This window comes from Ambystoma mexicanum, chromosome 3q, assembly GCF_040938575.1.
Source record: "Ambystoma mexicanum isolate Mex_15411 chromosome 3q, UKY_AmexF1_1, whole genome shotgun sequence".
In the NCBI taxonomy this organism is placed as follows: domain Eukaryota; kingdom Metazoa; phylum Chordata; class Amphibia; order Caudata; family Ambystomatidae; genus Ambystoma; species Ambystoma mexicanum.
In genome coordinates, this window is record NC_090926.1 from 558,918,271 (window position 1) to 558,939,149 (window position 20,879).

Genomic DNA, 20,879 nt, shown 5'->3' on the forward strand with positions numbered 1-20,879 from the left:
AAAAGATAGTTGAACCAGCTCCCCTCCTCACGTTAAACCTCACAGAGTAAGACTATTCTTTTAGGCAGGATGACACACTCTGGCTAGGTTTCTAACACTCTCAGCAGTTCCAAACAATGGCTATAGGCCCTCCTGGCCTTCCACATTAAAGTCTCTTTCTTGACTTTTAAAATTGTCTTCCAACACAAAGTTCACAAAGGCTCCCCTCTGCTGGGCTCTGATACCTTACGGCACACAGTTCACGTAAATTCCCTCTGTCAGGCTCAGACCTTTCACATCACAGTCAAACACAAACCTGCAAGGGGGATCCCTTCCCCAAGCTTATTGTACTTCGGGTCTCCCTCAATCGTGCTCAGACACCTTTCGGATGTTGAAGACCTTCAAATGTGCTGGCTCTCTTTACCAACCACCACAGGACCACTTTTATTCAAAGTTCATGTTTACACTTTCTTAATTCACTTTTGCTGTTTGTTCACTCTATAACTTCATGAAAGGTACATTGTTCAGAGACTTTCAAATGGGCTACTTCCTTTCACTGGACCACTCCATTACATAGTATCGCTGATCACACAGCTGCTTTTTACTTCCAATTCATTCACAGGTCTGCCTTTCTTCATCTCTCATCCACACACATGCAGCCTTCACTTGTCAAATAATGTTGCTACTTCATTTGCTTTAACACATACCGGTCTCTTGTGTTGCTTGCCAACTCACCGGCTATGTGCACTTCTTTTAGTTTTGCTATTTGCAATTCACGAGTCAAGGTTAGTGCCACAGGCTTGGCCTCACCTCCCCAACTCTGCCATTCGCCCAGGAGGGTCGCTGGTGTCCTTGAAACACAGTGCAATCTTCACTTGTGGGATCCGGCATTCTCCAAATGTCTTTCATGGTCTGTCAGGGGCAATGACCTCCAGTAGGGAAACCTTGGGGTTTTCAGCCCGCTGCTCTCGTCCCTTGGTCTGTTGCTCTGCTCCAGTAGGTGTGCCTTCGTCCCGAAGGTTCTGCTCGTACTGTTGTGATGCCTCTGCTCAGAGTGTGTCTTTAGGTGTTGTCTTTTATTTGTGTGAAGAGAGCTAACTGGTCTCAGGTGTATGCACTTAGTGTAAAGTGCCTGACTTTGCCTGACCCGATTAACGGGACATGTCCAGTACAATGTAAATGTTTGCCTGGTTGCTTTCAGTCACCTTCTTCCTTGGCAGAATGTTTGTGTAAAAAAGAAACAGGGCCGGGGGTGTTGGGACTTCAGAAAATCCTCTAAAATAGGATGGGGTAGATGAACAAAAAAGGGGGGAATACTGTGTCTCACTATCGACTGCCTGACCCCCACTTTCTGAAGGCCCCTCACCCAGGTGATTCCCCCGCACTGTTCCACCCAGGGTCTGGATCCAAGGCATTGGCCATGCCCTGGTCACCTGAGAGAGAGATCCCTGGGGACTAGCGTGCCAGAGCCCGCCGTTTTCTCACACCGTCCTGTAAGCCATACAAAATGCAGAAGCCAGACTAATCCTCAACCTATCCAAACATTCACATATCACCATGCTCTTGCCCAGCTCCACTGGCTCCCTATACCCCAGACAGTTGCCTTCAAATTACTCTGCATTGTATTCAAAGCCATCCACCTCAAAACTCCATCTTACCTTCATGGCCAACTCAAATCCATCACCCACACAAACACCAGACCCGCCAGCCAATACCTTCTTCACCTTCCGCTCTGCAACCTCACATTGACACAACAACAAGCATTTACTCACTTGGCAGCCAGGGCATGGAACACCCTACCTCTCCACATACGCACTGAATCCTCCATCACCACTTTCAGAAATAGCCTCAAAACATACCTGACTCCCCACACATAAGCTGCCCTCCTCCACTCCTAGAACTTGTCTATCCTAATCTTCCAAACCATTCCTGAAAACATGTTTATAGCTCCAAGACCGTCTGGGTAGATTCAGCACTAACTAATAACTAAAATGAATTAATAAATAAAAGAAATAATAGGTGAGCAAGCCTGAAAATTAACTCCCTGCAGGAGCAGTGCTTCAAGGTTACTTAGCGCACTGCAGATGTTTCTCTGTATTCCTCCAACAGTGACAATACTGTGACTTCAATACGTTCTAAAAACTGAGAAATGCAATTACAGAGTCTAATTTTCTGAAAAGATAGTTCAAATTTAAAGACTGAGGTAAAGTGTATTTAAGTTTGACTAAACTTCATTCAAGTTATATAAAAAGGTTCTTACGATAATGTGGAAATGACGCCTTATTTTATTATTATTATTATTATTATTATTATGATTTTTATTATTAGTATTAGTATTATTGTTAGTATTATTACTATACCAAACTGCAGTGTAAGAGAAAGAAAGAATGGGGAGAGATATGTTGACTAGAAGAAAAAACAAAATCACACGTTCTCTTAGTAAAATGAAATGTTAAATGTAATCCCCATGGGAGAACACAGCGTATCCAGCCATCAGAAATCACAGATGCGTTTATGTCCTTGTCCTGATGAAGTCATACACGCAGGCAACATGCATAGATAAGACACAAATAATCACACAGGTATAATTAATACATCTATTTAGAAATGCAATGCTTTCAAGTGAATCTGTGTACAATCTACCAAATGGTCCCAAGCTTGCATTTGCAAGTCATCATTGAATTAATTTAGGGTTATATGGGATTCAGTAAAAATTGCCACCACTGTTTTTATACTACTACTACTATCAATGCTACTACACTAATAATAAGAATAAGAATAAAAACTACAATAGTATTAATAATTAAAATAATAATGATAATACACACATATCATGGGGGGAACATTTACACATATTTATGTTGCTGTATATGAAAAGTTGAAGTTAATACACCGTGTCAAAAATACAATGAAGATGTTGCCGATTATAATGAATGCTATTATTTAAAACTAGCATTAGCACTAAGCATAACATAAACGCATACAATAATTAAAACCATCATGTCTAAAGTCTTAACTCAACTATTAAATGTGTGTATGTGTTCAAATGCTAATAGTGTTTGTGTTTTAATTTGTGTAGTGATGTTTGTGTTCTTTATCGTACTTGACAGCTTTTTAGCTTGTTTGGCATATAGTGTGCTATGAAGAGTCTATGTGGTTGTGAGCGAGTGGTGTTATTATCGCTGGGTTTGTGTTGACGTTATTTACTACAAGGCATGATTGTGGGTGTATGTCTTTATGTCAGTTCATACAAGATGTGACTATAGGTGGTTGCTTTGAGGTCATGAAATAGAAGGTGTGATTATGGGAGTGTATGTTGATGTTTAAAAAGTGTTTTAAGATTTTTCTGTAATTAAATATTTACTTTAGTGTTTTTTTGTAATGTAATGCACATCTGCTAAGTATGTATTTTTGTTCTTGGTGTACAGTGTAAATATTTACTTATGTATCATTGTAACTTTTTTCTTTTTGTTTGCTTTTGTTAGGGTGAGTTAAGGTTCCAACAGTGCTGGTTTGAATGTTGGTTTTATTGTATGATGTGTTTAGTGTTATGTGACTAGGTCACATTGCAAGCATTGTCTCCAATCCCCAGTCAGTCTGACAGTAGGACTGGTAGGACCAGCCTTGTACTATTCCCAAAGCCCCTGAGACTGCAACTAATTAGGAACCACCAGGTCACAAAGAAGCAGGGTATTCAGGATGACATCTCCCAAGATGCATCCAGTTTAGCGGTCCAAAACCAAGAGCAGATTGCAAAGTGCCTTTGAAGGATTCAGGGAAAGATACACTATAGGGAAACAGTAGCACATCCAGAGAGACCCCTTTGTTAACAGGTGCACATCCTCGATGTGGAGAAACCTAACTTATACCACACACCCAGCAGCAGCGCATGTAAAGGTGAATGGTTTTCTCCCTCCCCTGCAGCTACTGCATTTAAATAGAGAAATACCTTGCCCCCCTCTCCCCCAAAGGTAAAACAGCGTTTGCACTCGTGGGAATTTACTGGACATTTGCTTGTCCATTTTAAAGGCCTGTTTACATCGGAAACCCACGAAACAAACTTCTATGCAGAAGATGAGGTGTTCTCTACTAAGGGGGCGGAGAGCCCCCTGAGCCCTAAAAGTGTGGTCTGCTTCAGTGAGGGGGAGAGGAGCCCATGTGAGCCCCAGAGGAGGTAAATGCTGCAGTGATGGGGAAAAGTGACCTTCCCAAACCCCAAAAGTCCATCCTGCTCCAGTGAGGTGGAGAAGGGCCCCCCAAAACCTAGAAGAGGGGCATGCTCCTGTGAGGATGAGGTGAGCTCCAAGGATACCAGAAGAGGGATGGGATCCATTGAGAGAAGGTGAGACTAAAAATGAATACCTTATGCCCAAGAGAAGGGAAAGGTGAGAAGTGGTGATAGAGAGAAGAGTGAACCCAGAAGATGGGTGTGCACAGTGACGAGAGAGCGAGTGTGAGCAGAGCTCTTTAGCCCGTGGTGCATATAAGTGACGGAGTGCTATATACGTAGGTGCAGCTTATGAACAGGACACTATGTACCAGGCAGAGTGAGCAGGACACTACTTCCCTATATCCCTGCAACTATTAAAGGCAAACGTCAGACCTGTATTGTATATTACACATTTCTTTTAAAGTTGCACATTAGCATATCCAATATTGTTGTGAAATGCTGTGCTATGGTGAAGTGTGAGTGAGCGCTGGGTTTGAGGGCTGCCTGCTCTTCATGTATCAGTGTTTTGGTATGCTTTCCAATGTAGCTAAGGGCTGGGTTTCGCAGCTGTGTGAAAGCGTGCTTCTTCATAGCTCGTCATCGGGTATGCGTTGTTGGGATGCTTGGGTGCTGCCTGTGTGATATTGTTGGCCTATACAGTGGTGATGGGGTCCATGCAGCAGTGCGATGATAGCTTTAAGTAGAGAAATGCTCATGATCAATTGCCGGAATGCAATTTGTCAATGGACTAGTAGTACTGTTAAACAACATGCCAAAACATACATTTGCTTATGTCCAACTTCAAAGACATACATCACAGTTGTGCATCATATTCAGTAACGTATGAAAACAAAGATGAAGTGAAGTATCACTTTAAAATACAAACATCACACAGTTCCCAGTGTATTAAAGAACACACTGTGCCAACTGTGACTGCCTGATTGATGGGTTTGAGGATTCCTTGTTCTTTGGCTATCTTTGTTTTGGTTCAGTTTCCACCTTAGTTAAGATATGTGTCTGGGGGCTCTGTGAGAGCATGCTGTGGTGTGGCTGTGAGGATTCCCCGACACTGAGCGTACAGCCTTCAGAGGTTTCAGATGGTGCATGCAAAATGAGGCAGGCCGTAACAGCAGTGATAAGCTGCACGCAGGAATGTAATGAATGCTGGGCCATGGCGGGGAGGATTTCCTGCAAATAGTTATACTGTGTGGAGATCTTTCCGGTGGTGCTTGTGCTGGGGCCTGCTTGATGTTTTTGGCCCATTTAGTGGTGATGGTGGGCACGCAGCAGGACAATCAATTTGCTAAAGTGTATAGTTAGGTGAAGGTCTTTTGTTCTGTAAATGAACTAGAAGGCCTGGGCAAGCCCATGTGTTCCATTTACCCACGTCACTGGGCCTCATTACGACCCAGGCGGTAAGTTACCGCCTGGGTCGTACCGTGGTTGGCGGACTTACCGCCCCATTCCGAGGTCGGCGGGGCGGTAAGTCCCCAATCCCCATTTACCCTTCCCCATTCCCATTTTTGCCCCATAGGGCATAATGGGAGTGGGGAAGGCGTTAATTACGCCACCGTAAATTACGGTGGCGTAATTAACAACATGGTCCTTTAGCGCCATGGATTTTAACACCTGCTAAAAGCAGGTGTTAAATCCGCCATGGCGCTAAGGGACCTCGGAATCAGGCGGTAAGGGTCGGCGCTGTTTACGCTGCCGTAAACCCCTTACCGCCTGGGTCGTAATGAGGCCCACTGTCTTTTGTTTAAAATTCTTATTGGTATAGGTGTCCTGTCAAATGTACAGATAAAACTAAAGTTTTGAGTCTTGCAATTATAAATGGATATGTGTCTGTGTGCATGGATAACTGTTTCATTTATATAAACAACAGATTTACCTTTTGCTTGTCTGTATCTACATGTCCCATACCAGTGGCTAGGGTGCCTTGCGGTGGTCGGCATAGAACTTCCCCATTGCGTAGGTGTGGGATGGCTCTTTAAATAGTGTGGGTATGCTAGGATAGGTTTCCGGCAAAGAGTGAAAGTGGAATTGGCCATTGCTTCCCTTGCTCACATGTCAACATGCCTAATAGATGTTGTTCCTAAAAGCTTTCCTTTACCTTTGTGAACAGGATGGGTGTGTGTGGAATTATATTTCAGCAGGAAATACTATTGGGCCTCATTACAATCTTGGCGGAATGGGTTAACGGGTGCCGCTAATGGATGCGGATCCGTTAAACCCATTCCGCCTGATTACGAAGTGCCCTCGCGGGACCCGGTAAGGATGACTGGTAAAAACAAGCGTTGTTACTGGGTTCCGCGAGGGGACCAGGGAGCTAACAACGTGCCGGTCGTAATCGCCCCGTTGTTAGCTCCCTGCACCTATTCCCATTAAGCCCTATGGGGGATCGAATGGGAATGGGGAAGGTCCGGGCCCGGGCCCGGGTTCCCTGAGGGAGGAATTACCAGAGGAATTACCGGTCCCTCCAAACTCGGAATGGCCCGGTAATTCCCCATTCAGGGAACCCAGATCCGGTTTTGGAGGCAGCCATGCCGCCAATAGCGGCATGGCTACCGCCAAAGCCGTAATGAGGCTCAATATCTTCTATTTGTGTGTTTTGGGTGACCTTTATGTGTTATAGGCGATGAATGCTTTGCTTTATTTGGCCATGGATCTTTAAGTGGCATGGTTTTTGGGGGGGTAAGGAGGTGAGGGTGTATACAATGGAGCATGGAGTTTTGATTGGTGATTACATCCCTCATTCACATACGGCATTAGATAACTTTTCACATGTTGCCATGTGTAATGGCTTCCATTCCAGCAAGCACTCATTTAGTTGTGCAAATCTAATGTGGTGTGTGTTGTTTCTGGGGTTTGTTCTATGTGTGTTGGGTGCTGTGAATGAATGTATGCGTTCGGCAGGTTAGCTATGAATTTCTTTAATCTTGGGCAACTTACTGCACATGCATTCGACATTGGGTGTAGTGATTGTGGATCTTTCTGCGTGTTGGTCAGAAACAAGTTATTTATTGATTGATTTATTTATGTATTTATTTATTTATTTATGCCACTGAGTACCTTCTACAAATGTGCAAAAATATTGCTATTTTTTTCCCTTAAAAATTAATATCTCGATTTTAGAGACGTGCAGCCAAATCTGAGAAAGAATGGGCAAAATAGTGAATTTTCTGGAAAGCCCAAATAAACAACATATTGTTTTCAGTGATCATTTTGACGTGAAAACATTGAAAACATGTTTCCAAACTTGACCTGACTTTTCCGATTTGCCCAGGTCAGTGTCCGACCAGATTTGGCGAACTTTCATGGACGGCTGAAAATGGGTTTCAGAGGAAAGCATTTTAGAATTTACCTATGTAACATTTAACGTGACCTTAACTATACTGTTGCTATAGGATATGATATAATATAAGACTTGTGTGTACACATATACATGTATGCTATGTATATCATTTGTTCCAATAGCTAACGCATTTCATAGCACTATAAATAAAACATGTTATTAATAGCCAACTAAGAGGTACTCAGTTTATCCAACTGAATCAAAGTGTGTTCTGCCTTGGAACATGAAACATGTAGACATTGAAGAACTCCAACTGAAGCAAACATGCAAATGAAGTGAAAAACATGTAGCTCCGAGTTGTTTATCAATACACTATTCCTCTGCGTCCCTGTACCGCTGCCATCTGGGTGGGAAGTAAGACCCTGAGAAATGTGAGAATTGCATCATGGCCGGCCCCTGACTGCCTTCACCCTCTTTCTTGCTGCTGCTCTTCCTGCTTCACGTTTAGTATCTGCTTCAGGGAAAGGTAAGGGAAAGCTCGTGGGGACATTCGGATGTGTAGCAACAGCTCTTAGGAGGTTGTATGGCTGGGGCAAGCAGTACAGGAGTTCATGGAAACAAAGGCGGCAGCCTGTCCCTTACCAAACCCAAACCATGTGTCTTAAAGGCTGGTCAGTAGGAGGAATAGCAGAAAACGAGATAGGCATGGGTGGTTGCTTGGCTAATTGTGGATACTATTGTCCAGCCTCCCGATTGGTCACCAGAGCTTCAATAAAACAATTCTGAAATAGAGGTTCCACTACAGCTGCGATATTATGGTATGTTATGTTATGGGGTGGTTCTGGCTTCAACATGGCAAAGGCCACTAGAAGACCACTACTGATCAAGCTGTCTCACATCTGCCAGAAATGCAGTTATAACCTTGTTTTGGTGTGTTGGTCACAAGCAGTGTTCTGCACAGCCTCTCCCAGGGGTACATCCCGTCGGTGCCCCAGGAGCCAAAAAGCTAGAGTCTCATCACTTATGGTGAACACCAGACCTGATGCACCAGAATCAATTATATCCTATCCGGCATCCCTTGGTAAACGTACCCTACTCTCGGCACTTCCAAGCCATGTTGCCCAGGAAGGCCCATCACAGCTTTATGGGTAACATCTGTCTGACTCAGATTGCCCAACGGGTTGCATCCCAACAGGGGCGAGTGCAGTTAGTGGATAGTCTTCTCATTGATTAACTTCAGTGAAAGGTCTGCTTCACAGCGTAGAGGACTCCAGCACATGACCTTCTGAGCTTCCAACCACTGACCTTCTAACAGGTCCGTGTCCGGGTCCTGCCCCCGTGGGTTGCTGTACCATTTCCAGATCATATTCCCCTTCCGACATACCCGGAATGAGCTTGATGGGCTGTTCATTGAGATAATCTAGCCTAAATGCAAATGATATTGGCCCATACGTTATATGTCAATTGATCATATGCTTCACATGTAAACATATTTTCGAAAAAATGCTTTTTGGTCAAGGAGTTTATCGTCTGAAATAATGGGAAAACTACTATTCACGGGAGACTTACTGTAGCTGCTTTTTGCTGGGTGGCAATCATTTATGTGGTATTTTATGAATGGCAAAGGCTTTTTGTGTGTACGGTATTCTTGCCCACTGTTGTTTGCCCATTGGCTCTGCCACGCATGCCTTCAAACTGCTTTGAGGGTCAGGCCACAAACAGCTCTATGAAATGAAACAGCTTTCCTGTTGCAGTGTCCCACTTGCCAGACCGTTAGTAGTTTATCAATGTAAGCCCCTTCTCTTTTGGACTGATTGGAGCAAGTGAAGAGTTATCTTGGTCCCTCCTCCATCCAACCGTGTCTTTCTTTGGGAACGAGACTCCCCCCAGCAAAACAGGTTTTTCAATCCATCTAGATATGTGTACAAACAAATGCGGCAGATAATGAAAACCCTTGGTCAGGCCTCTCCAAAAGCAGTATTGCTTTCATTGTATCAAAAGTATGCGTATAATGTCAGCTGTTGTGAGTTAGTCAACACTTTGCATAGTAGGTGCGGCTTATGAAGAGGCTATTGGGCAGCAATTATTTTTTAAAAACACGTATTAATATTAAATGAACACTAGAGTACACAAATGAGCTAAACAGTGCTGAGGGGCTTGGTGCACACCTGCCAGAACATGTGACACAAGACTTATGTTCAGTGGCACTTATATTTGTTTTCAAAATCAACCAATCATTTGAATCGAAAAATATTTTTTATTTTATTGTTCATTTATAACGCGCGTAATACCAGTGAGTGGTTTCTAAGTGCAGGATCGGGATTCAAACCTGCGTTTCACCATTGTCTTGCTTCCAAGGCAACTGGGTTTCCCCTGAGCTATCCTTCCTCCGCGGAGTAGATATCAGGGAGATTCCCGCCAAATATTTTTGAGTGGTACTAATTTATGAAAATGAATATTCACATTTATTATTTAATTGTTACAGTTACCTATTTAACAATGCACATATTTGGCCCATTTGCAGGAAGTAGACATGTCCCTAATTGTATGCGCCAAACAATGGGAGATGTGCCTGTTCAGAGTACACCTGACCAATCACATAGACAGTATGCAATTGGTGTTATGAGTTTTGAATTGAGAAGTTGTTGAGGACGCCACAGTCCCTCTTGCAATAGACTGTTCCCCATCCTCCAAACCTCACTCTCCAGACTCGACCCAGAGAGGTGGAATCACACACACACACACACGTGGGAGAACTCTGACTATGTGAACTTAATTGCAAATAAACGATCAAAACGTCCAGGCACATTTTCATTCCATACCAGCACAGTGCCAATGGGACAGGTATCTGCTTCTTTCTGCAAACCCATTCCATCCATGTCACTATCATATAACATATAAATCATGTATTGCATAATCGATATGTCTGGTTCAACATTTTTAATAGCACAGCATATTTTGCATTGCCTCTTTCACACTCTAAATTTGACTAGTGGGCAATGCATTTGAAGAGAACAACCAAACTATAATGTTTGTAAGAAGAAAGGACAATTCACCTTCTTCAGAGGCAGAAACATCAGGATGCATCAGGATAGGGTGCAGTGTCTGGATTTCCTTCCAGGGAATGATTCTATTCTGATGAAACCTGTAGATGCTGAATTCTTGTACATCTACAGCATCTCGAATGGAAAAGCATGTTTGCCTCCCCCTCTGAGATATTGGTCAAATAAGGTATCTCTCAAAGCCCCCAGTGCTGTAGGTTGGTTTTTTGGCAGCAGTATTGTATGCATTACTTTTGAAAGTTGGGCGTAAAAGGGAGTTTTTGGGATTAGGAAGCTAGTTCACCTTCTCGACTGGAGAATTTACCATCAAGTCAAATCCTATCTATAGTTTTCAAAGACATATGTTTTGCTATAATCCATACTTTTGTTAAACTGAGCAGTTCCTGCAAAGGAACAGGTATAAATTAATGTTACTTGGGAAAACTTTGGCAGACATACGCCAGTTCTCTAGTGGTGATTTCTCATTCAAGTATTTGTTTTTGTCGTTGCCAAAATAAACACACACCCTATGTGTTGCGCCTGCCCTAATGAAAGGTGGATCTTGATTTGTTAGTCACAAATCATTGGTCAAAAATATATCTTAATTTTTTAATTAGTTTCAAATGCTTTCCACTGCACGCGTTTCACCAAATTGAAGTTGCTGCTGATCATCAGGAGGTTCTGTGTTGACTTTATTGTGAACTAAAAAGGAGAAGGAGGGAAAAGAACAGTATAGCCATATAAGATCTATATTGTTTTACTTCCCTATAATTAGCCTTTGTATATAATTTCTTTGTGTGGTTGCTTTCGCATATCCACTTACCATCATCTTAGAGTCTTAGTTGCTTCAGCCATTGGCACTGGGTTCCCCATATTTTCCTTATGTGTATTAATTAATTAAATTCAATATTTCCTGAAATATAAACAGAAAACATGTAACTATATCGAAGTTAAATTTCATAGCTTTACTTTAGGTATGCAGTAACTACCTCTAGTGATCATTTACTGGATATGATATTTCAGTCCTACGGCATCCTCCAAATGCTGTTCTGCTCTGGACCAGCATTTTGGGATGTCAGATGCAGAACGTACTTGCTCGGTTTGGCATCACCATGTCAGTTTTGTTGTGTGGTGACGTCATCTTGTTCCCTTCCGTAACGTTGCAGTCATTTTGTTTGTTGGTTTTGTTATATGTTTAATGATTTCTACAATTTCACATTCTTCCAAATAAAAATATGTAGTATTAATATTTGATCCTTAGCTTTAAACCTAAATATTGTACTGGTTTGCAATTGGTGGTGTATATGTATTAAGTATAGCACCGTCACAGCAATATCCTGTCGCTGTGATGTTATTTAGACTATTTGCCAAACAACATGGGGATAGTACCATAGTGGTTAAAAAGTGCTTTTTTGTATGCAGACTTGGATGCCAACAGTTTTTTTCTAGTTGTTATTTGGGTGGTTGACATTTTGAATTTGCTAGTCTCCTCTTGGCCTAGTTTTGTTTGATAGTTGGATTTAAACGCTGTTATATATGTATATGTTATGTGTTTTCGTTTCCCTGTACATATATTGATAATGTTCATAAATCTGTTATGATTGCATGTTTCTTTGTGCGAAAGCTTTCTATAAACCTTAGGATATGAGTAGATTCATTTAGATCTAATGCTATATATTGTCTTAAGTGAGAATACAGAGAATAATGTTCATTGCTGTCTGGACAAATGTACACGGATACTGGTTTGACTGTTCCATACAAAATGCAAAGATATATGTAAAGTTTACTGTCCTGATTTAGTCCAGTCTGACAGGTGTCCATAATGCTAATCCATTTAGCTTCTCTCTGATGCAGTCAGAGTTTTCTGTTACCACCCCTCAGTGGTGGGCTCACTAGCTCCAAGCTCATCACCTTTAGGGTGAACTTAAGAGCGTTGTCATTTGATATCTGCAGTCATTGTTTTAATTGTTCTTAAATGTTCCTTGATTCAGACTTTGAGTGGTCATACAGTGCTTCCGATGTACCATTTTATGCAGTTGCACAGTATCCCAAAGATGACAAATTTAGTGTTACAATTGATAAACTGGTTGACAAATCAAGATCCACCTTTGAATCACCCTGAATAAGGAAACGTATTGAAGGAAAAGATTGGAGACCAACCAATAAACCAATAATCTTTGACCAATTAACAAACCATGATGTATTTCTGAATCACCTTGTGTAAAAAAAGTTTTCTGAGAAGAAAATCATCTAACAAAATGAAGCTTAATATATTTAATCAGAAGGAGTAAGGAAACCATTATACTCCTGCATTGTCTGGCACATAAATCATCCATCCAATTGAAGAATTGAGGGTTATGTTTATGTTAAAAGCCTGCTAGAAATCAGGAAACATTTGCAGAGCTCTGATTTGTGGCATGATTTTTACGAATGTGACAGGTCTGGACACATCAACCGAGCAGCGCAGACGGCACAAGTGTAACGTTAAGAACAATATTATTTTTCTGTGAGCATTAGTCTGGTTCCAGGGAGTATCATGGTGTGATGCTTACCTGCAACCCTAAATTCTCTACAGCTCCTGCCATGAAGTTGGTAGAAATTATGAGAGTGACTGTCCTCATTTCACCCTGGTGAAATATATCTGTTAACAAACAACAATGGAAACGTTCGTGTTGTGAAGATTGTACGCTGCTCAGGGAAGACAAATATTTTTCATGACCCCACTAGCGATGACCAAAATGAAGGCAGCAGCACCACCCTCACAAGGTTTTTTGGAAATACAACTGGGAGAAAGAACAAGGCAACAAATAAATGTCTCCTTCTCTGAGTTAATTCAAAGCCTCCCCCAACTTCTAACCAGCGCCATTAAAAGATTTGATTCTAGAGGTTGCTTTCGATAATGTTGGCGTAAACATTACCAAATGATGTCACTAAAGAGACTATTCTAAAAACCCAGCCTTATAAAGACATTTGGATCATTCTCAAAAAGATAGTGAGCAAAGCCATAGAAAAATAATGTAGGAAACAATGAATGTGCTCATAGAAATGTCTATATATGGATGACCAGGAGGATGAAGCGTTCTAAAATTGAGCACAGCCAGGGGTATTGCTGCTAGGTCTGGAAAAGACTCGCGGCTACGCTAATGTCAGAACTGTCAGGACTGGGGGCTAGCTTGCCTTTTGGTTGTAGCTCCTGAGATTCTATCCGGAGCTACAACCAAAAGACCGGGGGCTATAGCCCCCTTAGCCCCCCCCCCCCCTTGCAACGCCTCTGAGCACAGCATTGATGCTACAAAGCAGACATGGTCCGTATCCTTTGCTAATGAATACAGAAGGCATTCTGTCAGTGGGAGTACTTCATCTAGCAGTCAAAGGAGCAATCTACATTACTGGGGAAGACTTCCGTGAAGATCATTCAGTGAAAGTTAAGCTTAGCATTGCATTTGAACAGACCGAACCAATGACTCAGGCAGACAGCATACATTGCAACATTGCAACATGAGGCAGGAAGAAAAAGACAATTATGCTTCTTTCCAGTAATCCAAGTGCTGTGAGACTGATTGGCAGATTGATAGTGATGGCCATTGGGCAGCTGCTGAGTGTTTCTTGATCTCATGCAAACGGTCATATTTGGAAAATGTGGTCAAATCATACCTCATGGGAGTCCTCTACTCACTGGTCATCACTACCTTTTAAAGGCTCAAGGAATAAAGGGTTGTGCGCAGGGCCCTTAGAGTTTATTGATGAGTGGAGTGCGGAAATGACTGTACAATAGTGTCGTTGGATAATGAACAGGTGGGCTGCTGTTAGAGCAGCTCCTTGGCTGTGCGTCCCTGGGACAAGTGAAGACGGGGCTATTTTGCAATATTGGTCCATGTTTTTGTGACATGTCAGTATTTTCTACATTGTTTCTTTTGCAGGTCAGCTCTATGTTATGGACTACATCCCACGCAAAATTAAGTCAGGTATTGGATTTTGGAATTTCTGATTTTCTGGCTCATACATTGGCATCCAGATCACCAGACGCATACAGATTTCATTTTCTTTTCTTTCTAAGCTTTGATAGTGAAATAATCATTTTTCTCATTTCTTTTGGTGCAGGCGAATATTAACTTTCTTTTGTCAGATCATCATTCCCCCCCCCCCCAAACAAAAAAAAAAGTATTTTTCCGATGTTAGTTGTATCATGTGCATGTTTGCAATGCTTCTGGGAATGACCATGTGCTCTGCAGGAGGCTGGCTTGTGTCCAATGACTCCTTTTCATGGAAAAACACTTTAATAGGGTTGCCAGTATTTTGTGACTGTAAACTAACTTCATGGGAAACAATGTGACAGCATAATTAATGACACATACATTACACATGAAAAACTGCTCACCTGATATTAATTTGTAGCATACCTACACCTGTGGCATTTTCAACCAGAGATATTATGAGACATCTAGTACAGATTTCAAATGTCACTCTCACTACATTTGTGTTACTGACCGAGTATCTGAGACTCTTTTTCTTCTAAAAATGAGCTGTTTCAGAGGTTTTAGTGGCATAGGGAAAAGTGTGACTATTACAAAGGTTTACTAACATCATACATACAGAGCGCATAATACTGTGAGGCCAGTGGAGGTTTAGATGCATCCTTCCGTTCTTTCATAACAAATATATTGATTTCAAAATGATGATTCTCATAGATAATTGTATACACAGTGATGATAGCATTAGAGTTGTTGGGAGATTATTTATGAAAAGACACAATTACTGGTTTAATAGCCCAATTTTATGTGAGTCCTGGACCCCCTTACCCTGGATTCATCTCTGATATGTTGCATTGTGTGCACCTGACTTTATCTTTGTAGAGCCCCGCCCCCATCTTTGAGGAACATATCCTATCGTTGAGACACCTGGACTGCATTTTTCTGGGAAGCTTTTCAGATACAGTGCTACTAGAACATGACTCTTGGGGCTGGTCTGAGCATGCTTGGGGATGATCATACAGCGAAACCAATCTACGAACTGCCACATGCCCGTCTAAATAGAATTTCATCAAGAAAGGGGCATTAAAAGGTTAAAGAATAGTCAAAAAAGTGGTAAAACATAAAGGTTGGGAAATCATTGAAACCACCTTGGGGCAGGAGGGGTGTCTACTGCCGAGGATCAACCCAAACCTCATAGGCCAGAATCTAAAGATGAAAGGCGTTTATTTTACTTCGTGAACATGCCACACAATGATCGTGGACTAGAAATGAGCCAATTGGTCACTCAGAAGAAAACAATGAACTAATCCAACGTATCGGTCTGTCCATGTCGCCATTGAGCTCTGCTAGCCGTCATTTCGAGCAAGTCACAATCTTTGGGGTTTTAAGTGCTCAAACACTTCTTTCTTGACCCTGGTGGATGGCAAACTGTGCCTTTCACGGCGCTTTTCAGGCTATCGTTCTCGTCTGCATAATGCTCCACCACCTCTGATCTATAAGGGCCTGTGATCATAAGGCACTCCTCCTACCTTTGGTGCTCTTGGAATTGGCAAGCCTGATCTCCTGTACGGTGTTGATATACTCTGGCACAGTCTTCTCTGCCAGCACTTAGATGGTAGACCTTCCATCAGGCTTTTGCTCCTGGCTGCAGGCACACCTCTTCCTTCTCCTGAGCTTTCTTTGCGTTCACCTCCCTGACCCCTGCTCTGCTGGGTTATTCACGTGACTTTCTTCCTTAACATCTCAAAACAATGTGCACCCCTTGTTCCCCCCTGGGAGTTTTCCTCCTCTCCTTCAACTCCACAATTCCTCCTCAGCCTCCTACTTGACTGGTGGCCTCCTCCTTTGTATCTTTAGTTTGGACTCCTCTCTCCCTCGCCTACTTCTCTCTCTTGATGTAGCCTTAGATCTCCCCATGAATGTCGGTTTCCCTCCTTTATCCCCCCTCCTCTGCCTGTCTCCTCTCTTATTGTTGTTACCTGCATCCTCCTTCTTGAAAGTGTTCTTCCCACCTTCACTTCCTATACTTGACCTCTTCCTACTTTCCTTGATGTTACCTGCTTCTTCTCCTCATTCACCCCTCTCCTCTTCTGATTTCCACTCTCCTTGCTTTTCTTCCCTCCGCCCAGAGGCGTAGACAGGGTAGGGCCTAAGTGGGCAAGCCCCACCCAAAATCTGTCAATGCCCACTCAGCAGCGCTGTGTGGGTATTTACAGATGTTAATGTCACTGTGGTGGGCCGAACTACATTAGCTTGAGTCCCCACTTGTTAGACAATCCTGCTACGACTCTGCCTCTGCTACTCCTTGATGACCCCTTTCTTCCTCCTCTCCACTTCTTCGTCCTCATGCAGTAACTCCTCCTCATACTGCCCAACCACCTCCTGAACGTACTCAAACTCACTGCCAAACCCATCTGCAATCTCCAACTCGCTAAGCTTCCTGCCTCTAACTCCCACACTTTGTACTTTAACAGATTGCACCCACTTTATCAATAATTGTGCCATTAAGTTTAATGGATCCTTTGACATACCTGACCACGGGGACTTGCCTAATCCATCATATGGTTGTGATTGTTGTCCGCACTTGCGCGTGACTCCACAGACCAAAATTCAAATCGTGGTGATCTACAATCTCGAATGTTTTTTGTTGTGCAACAAGGCCACATCCATGCCCTGAAGCTGTAAGAAAGAGTGCAATAAGCCTGTCCCTGGATTGCTCCACACCCATGGTCAAGGCATAGGGCGAGTAGAGCATTTACATATGCTTTGGAAAAACCTGTCTGTGAGGCTGGAGTAAAAATGTGTGCAGGGAGCCGCGGTTTCTTGCCTTCAAGTGGGTCCCAAATTTGATACATTCTCAGCAAAGCCTTTCTCCAGTGATCAAGGTCCCACCCTGGGAATTGGTTTCACTGATTTCATGAACGTAATATTTGGTGATTGGGAAAATACACACTGCGTACTGGACGGAGTATATTCGCTGACCTTATGACATGTATTCTGGGCTGGCTTAGATACCTCCTCATATGTGGAATGCGAGTACTGGTTTCCCCTCTTTGGCTCACTTGGGCCCTATCCTTTGTGGGCCATTATCCTTCTCCCCCAGTGTTTAGGGTCCTTGCTATCATGGGGTCTAAGAAAGATCACCACTGGGATCATCAAGGTGGAGACCCCTGGGGATCCTCTGTCTACCTCTTCTGGAGCCTTCATCACTGAGGGGGTGATGACACCCAGTCCCCAAAGCCTCCTTTTTCCGATCACCAAGCATCCAAAATGGGAATTTGTGACAGAAGGTTTATGAGATACACTACCCATATTTCAGAAAGAAATGGCAGGAAAGAAAGGCAACTCATTGAAAAGAACGAGGAATTGATTTTAGCCAAATCATCAAGATTTCAAAATAACAACCCACCTGCTTGCACTGAATGATGGCATAGATAGGTGGACTGGGGCTGTTTGCTGGAATAGTTGACAGGCTCAATGCAATGTAAAATGGCTGACATCTGGTCCTTTGGTACTAGAAAGAGCAGCCAGGTCAGCGCATAATAAACACGGTGCATGTGAAGGTGTGTTGGCAGTTCATCTCGCATCCTGAGTGGGATTGACACCCCGAAGGTGACAGGGAGAGTTGATGTGTCTGGCCTCTGATCTTACATTGAGTGTCGCCCCACCATGATGCGCAACCACGCCACTAACACTGCATTCCTCCTTCAGCTGCAGCCAGTTCTTCTAGTACATCCCATTCCATGCCGCAGAATGTCTAATTCTGCTGGGATCCCCCCACCCCTCGATGGGGACAAATGGCTTCACCACATCCTGTCATATATTTCTTTTCAATTTGTTTTACATACATTCGCATCCTTCTCCAACATGTATTCTATGTTAACATTTGGATTGTGTTGATAATACATGTATGATGCAATACGTATAAATATGTTGAAACATTTTAAAAGGAGGTTCGTTCATTTTGTTGATGTGAAAATTACATGACAAAGATAGGGGCCTCTCCAAGTATTTTCTTCTGAATTATTGTATTTGCATTGTATAGCACTTGCAACTGCATGCTCCTACTTGCATGTTTTTATGTGTAATTTGCTCACACACACACACACACTACGATATATATATATATATATATATATATATATATATATATATATATATATATACATATATATGTATACTGATGACAATATATGTACTGCACTGTATAGTTATTGTGATTGAATATTGTAATACATTTGCCCACGGTATGTGTTCACATTTTGGAGCATGTTCATGTATATCATGTATATGGCATACATGTCAGTAGAGTAGTAGTCAAGGTAACACACACATCGAATCAACAGTGATATTATAAGGCCCGCAATCACGTGATGCTCTAATACATACAAACAGTATTATGTATACACTCACGTCTACATATGTGAGATATATATTTGTGTGCATATGAATATGTATATGTGTACATGTATATGATGCATACATTATGCAAAACAGGAAGAGGATTCTGGGTAAGTTCCCGATTTTAGGTGGCAGCATTTAATGTGAGGCACGTCGATCACACCAGTGACACTACAGTTGGCCTGATCACATTTCCGTGTGGTTGGTGAAATATCACCTGCACTGAAACAGCAAACACTAGCCATGTAATGCTCCTTTTGAAGTTGTTCAGTTTGTGCCTTAACAAATTGCCATCAAGACCAGCCTGGAATATAGAAGCGAAAAACAATGGTTGACACAGTCAGTAGAACTCCTCATAAGAATTCGGCTTGGTCAGGCACACGTGCACACATATGGGGACACATGCATTATGCTAACACAGGGAAGGGCACACACCAAGTGAGACCCATTGAGCACAACAGAAATCCCCGAATGCTGGTGTGTGTGTACCCTGTGAAAGTGCAAAGACGTCCCCATGCAGAGCCAGACAATGACAAAGCCATGCACCGCTCCAGGTAAAGTATTAGTGCTCTCGGGATAGTGAGATAGCACCCCAGGCAAGCCTGACAGCAGCAATACAGCAACCCCTGACGCACGCGCTGTGCTCAGCAAAGCCGGCCAGGGGTGCAGCGTCCCCAGGAAGAAGGACTAGTGCCTGAAACAGACATGCCCGAAGCATAGGGCCATGCATACATTCTGCAAAAACAAAGAAGGGGCGCTGCAGCTGGCAAGGACTTTAAGCACTGGATTGGTGAAATGCCATGTACGCTGAGCAAGAACTTGAGAGAGCCAAGCTGATATGACTGTTATTAGACTCGTACAAATGCATATGCACATGTGTTGCCATGCCATGTATGGGCACATCAATATGAGAACATCCCATGAGTGAAATCTAGATGCTGAACATACTACATTCATCAAGATTGCAATATGCCATATAAGCCACACGCGCCCGTGCTCATGAAGGGAATGGATCTGGGTGACCAACCTCACTGCACCTCACATGAAGCATCTGCGAGTGGTATATTTACTCGTCGTGTGCCCATTTTGTGGGGTAGTGCACATTGTATTCAGTTGGGAATGCTATAACATTGTACATGTTTTTAAAAAGTTACATTTGGCATGGCTTGCAACCAGCATAACTACGCTTACTGCACTTTTATTTGTTGAGCAGTTATGGAGCATGTGTTAGGCGCTTATACAACTGAATAGTGTTTCAAAGTGCCAGAAGGCTAAATGGGAAGGAAACAGGGGAAAAATAACAATAGAAAAAAAAGTAAAATACAGACATGGTCCATGACCTTGTGGCAGTCAGCCGTGCAAGTGCAGTGAGGAGAAGTGCAGGAGATAGGGAGGGTGGCTGTGCAGACGAATGGGCAAGGGCTGCTGGAGGGGCCAGGAGGTAAGTGCTTAGTGGAGCCAAGGGGGAGAAACTAAGGCTAAGTGCTAGGGCAGGCAACTCCAAGGGTGGGATGCAGAGCCGCCAAGGAGGGGCCCACATGGACAGTGCATTGGGGGGGGTGCTGGTATCTGCTGGGAAGAGGGCCTGATATCCTGTGAGATGCACGAGGACCAGCTGCCCACCAATCACAGCGACAGTGGAGTGATTAGCAGGGAAGGGAAAGAGATAGAGAGCAGCAGAGTTTTTAGCCATTTCCGGAACATGACGAGGTCCGGCTCAAGTTTAAAAGGGCAGGGAGGCTGTTCCAAAGGGAGACACCAGCCAAGGAAAGAGACCTGCCCGCCCACTCTCTGTTTGGAGAGGTGTTTGATAGTCAAAGAGTTTGTGTTAGAGAAGAGTAGAACTCTAGCAGGTGAGTATTTAGGGAGGGGAAGTTGGTGATAGCGTTGTCCCAGGCCCCAGAAAGCCTTGTTGGATGATGCAGAGGGTCTAGAGGGTCTTGCATTTGATCCTGGCAGCCACCGGGAGCCAGTGGAGAGAT

General features: G+C 43.1%; 1 protein-coding gene across 1 annotated transcript in view; it reads left to right on the forward strand.

Annotated features, from left to right (window-relative positions):
• Positions 1-20,879, forward strand: part of KCNIP1 (potassium voltage-gated channel interacting protein 1) — a 1,926,792-nt gene that overhangs the window by 609,027 nt on the left and 1,296,886 nt on the right. The window contains exon 2 of the mRNA XM_069654327.1: positions 14,446-14,490. Coding sequence (XP_069510428.1) covers positions 14,446-14,490 — 45 coding nt within the window. The remainder of the gene's footprint in view (positions 1-14,445; positions 14,491-20,879) is intronic.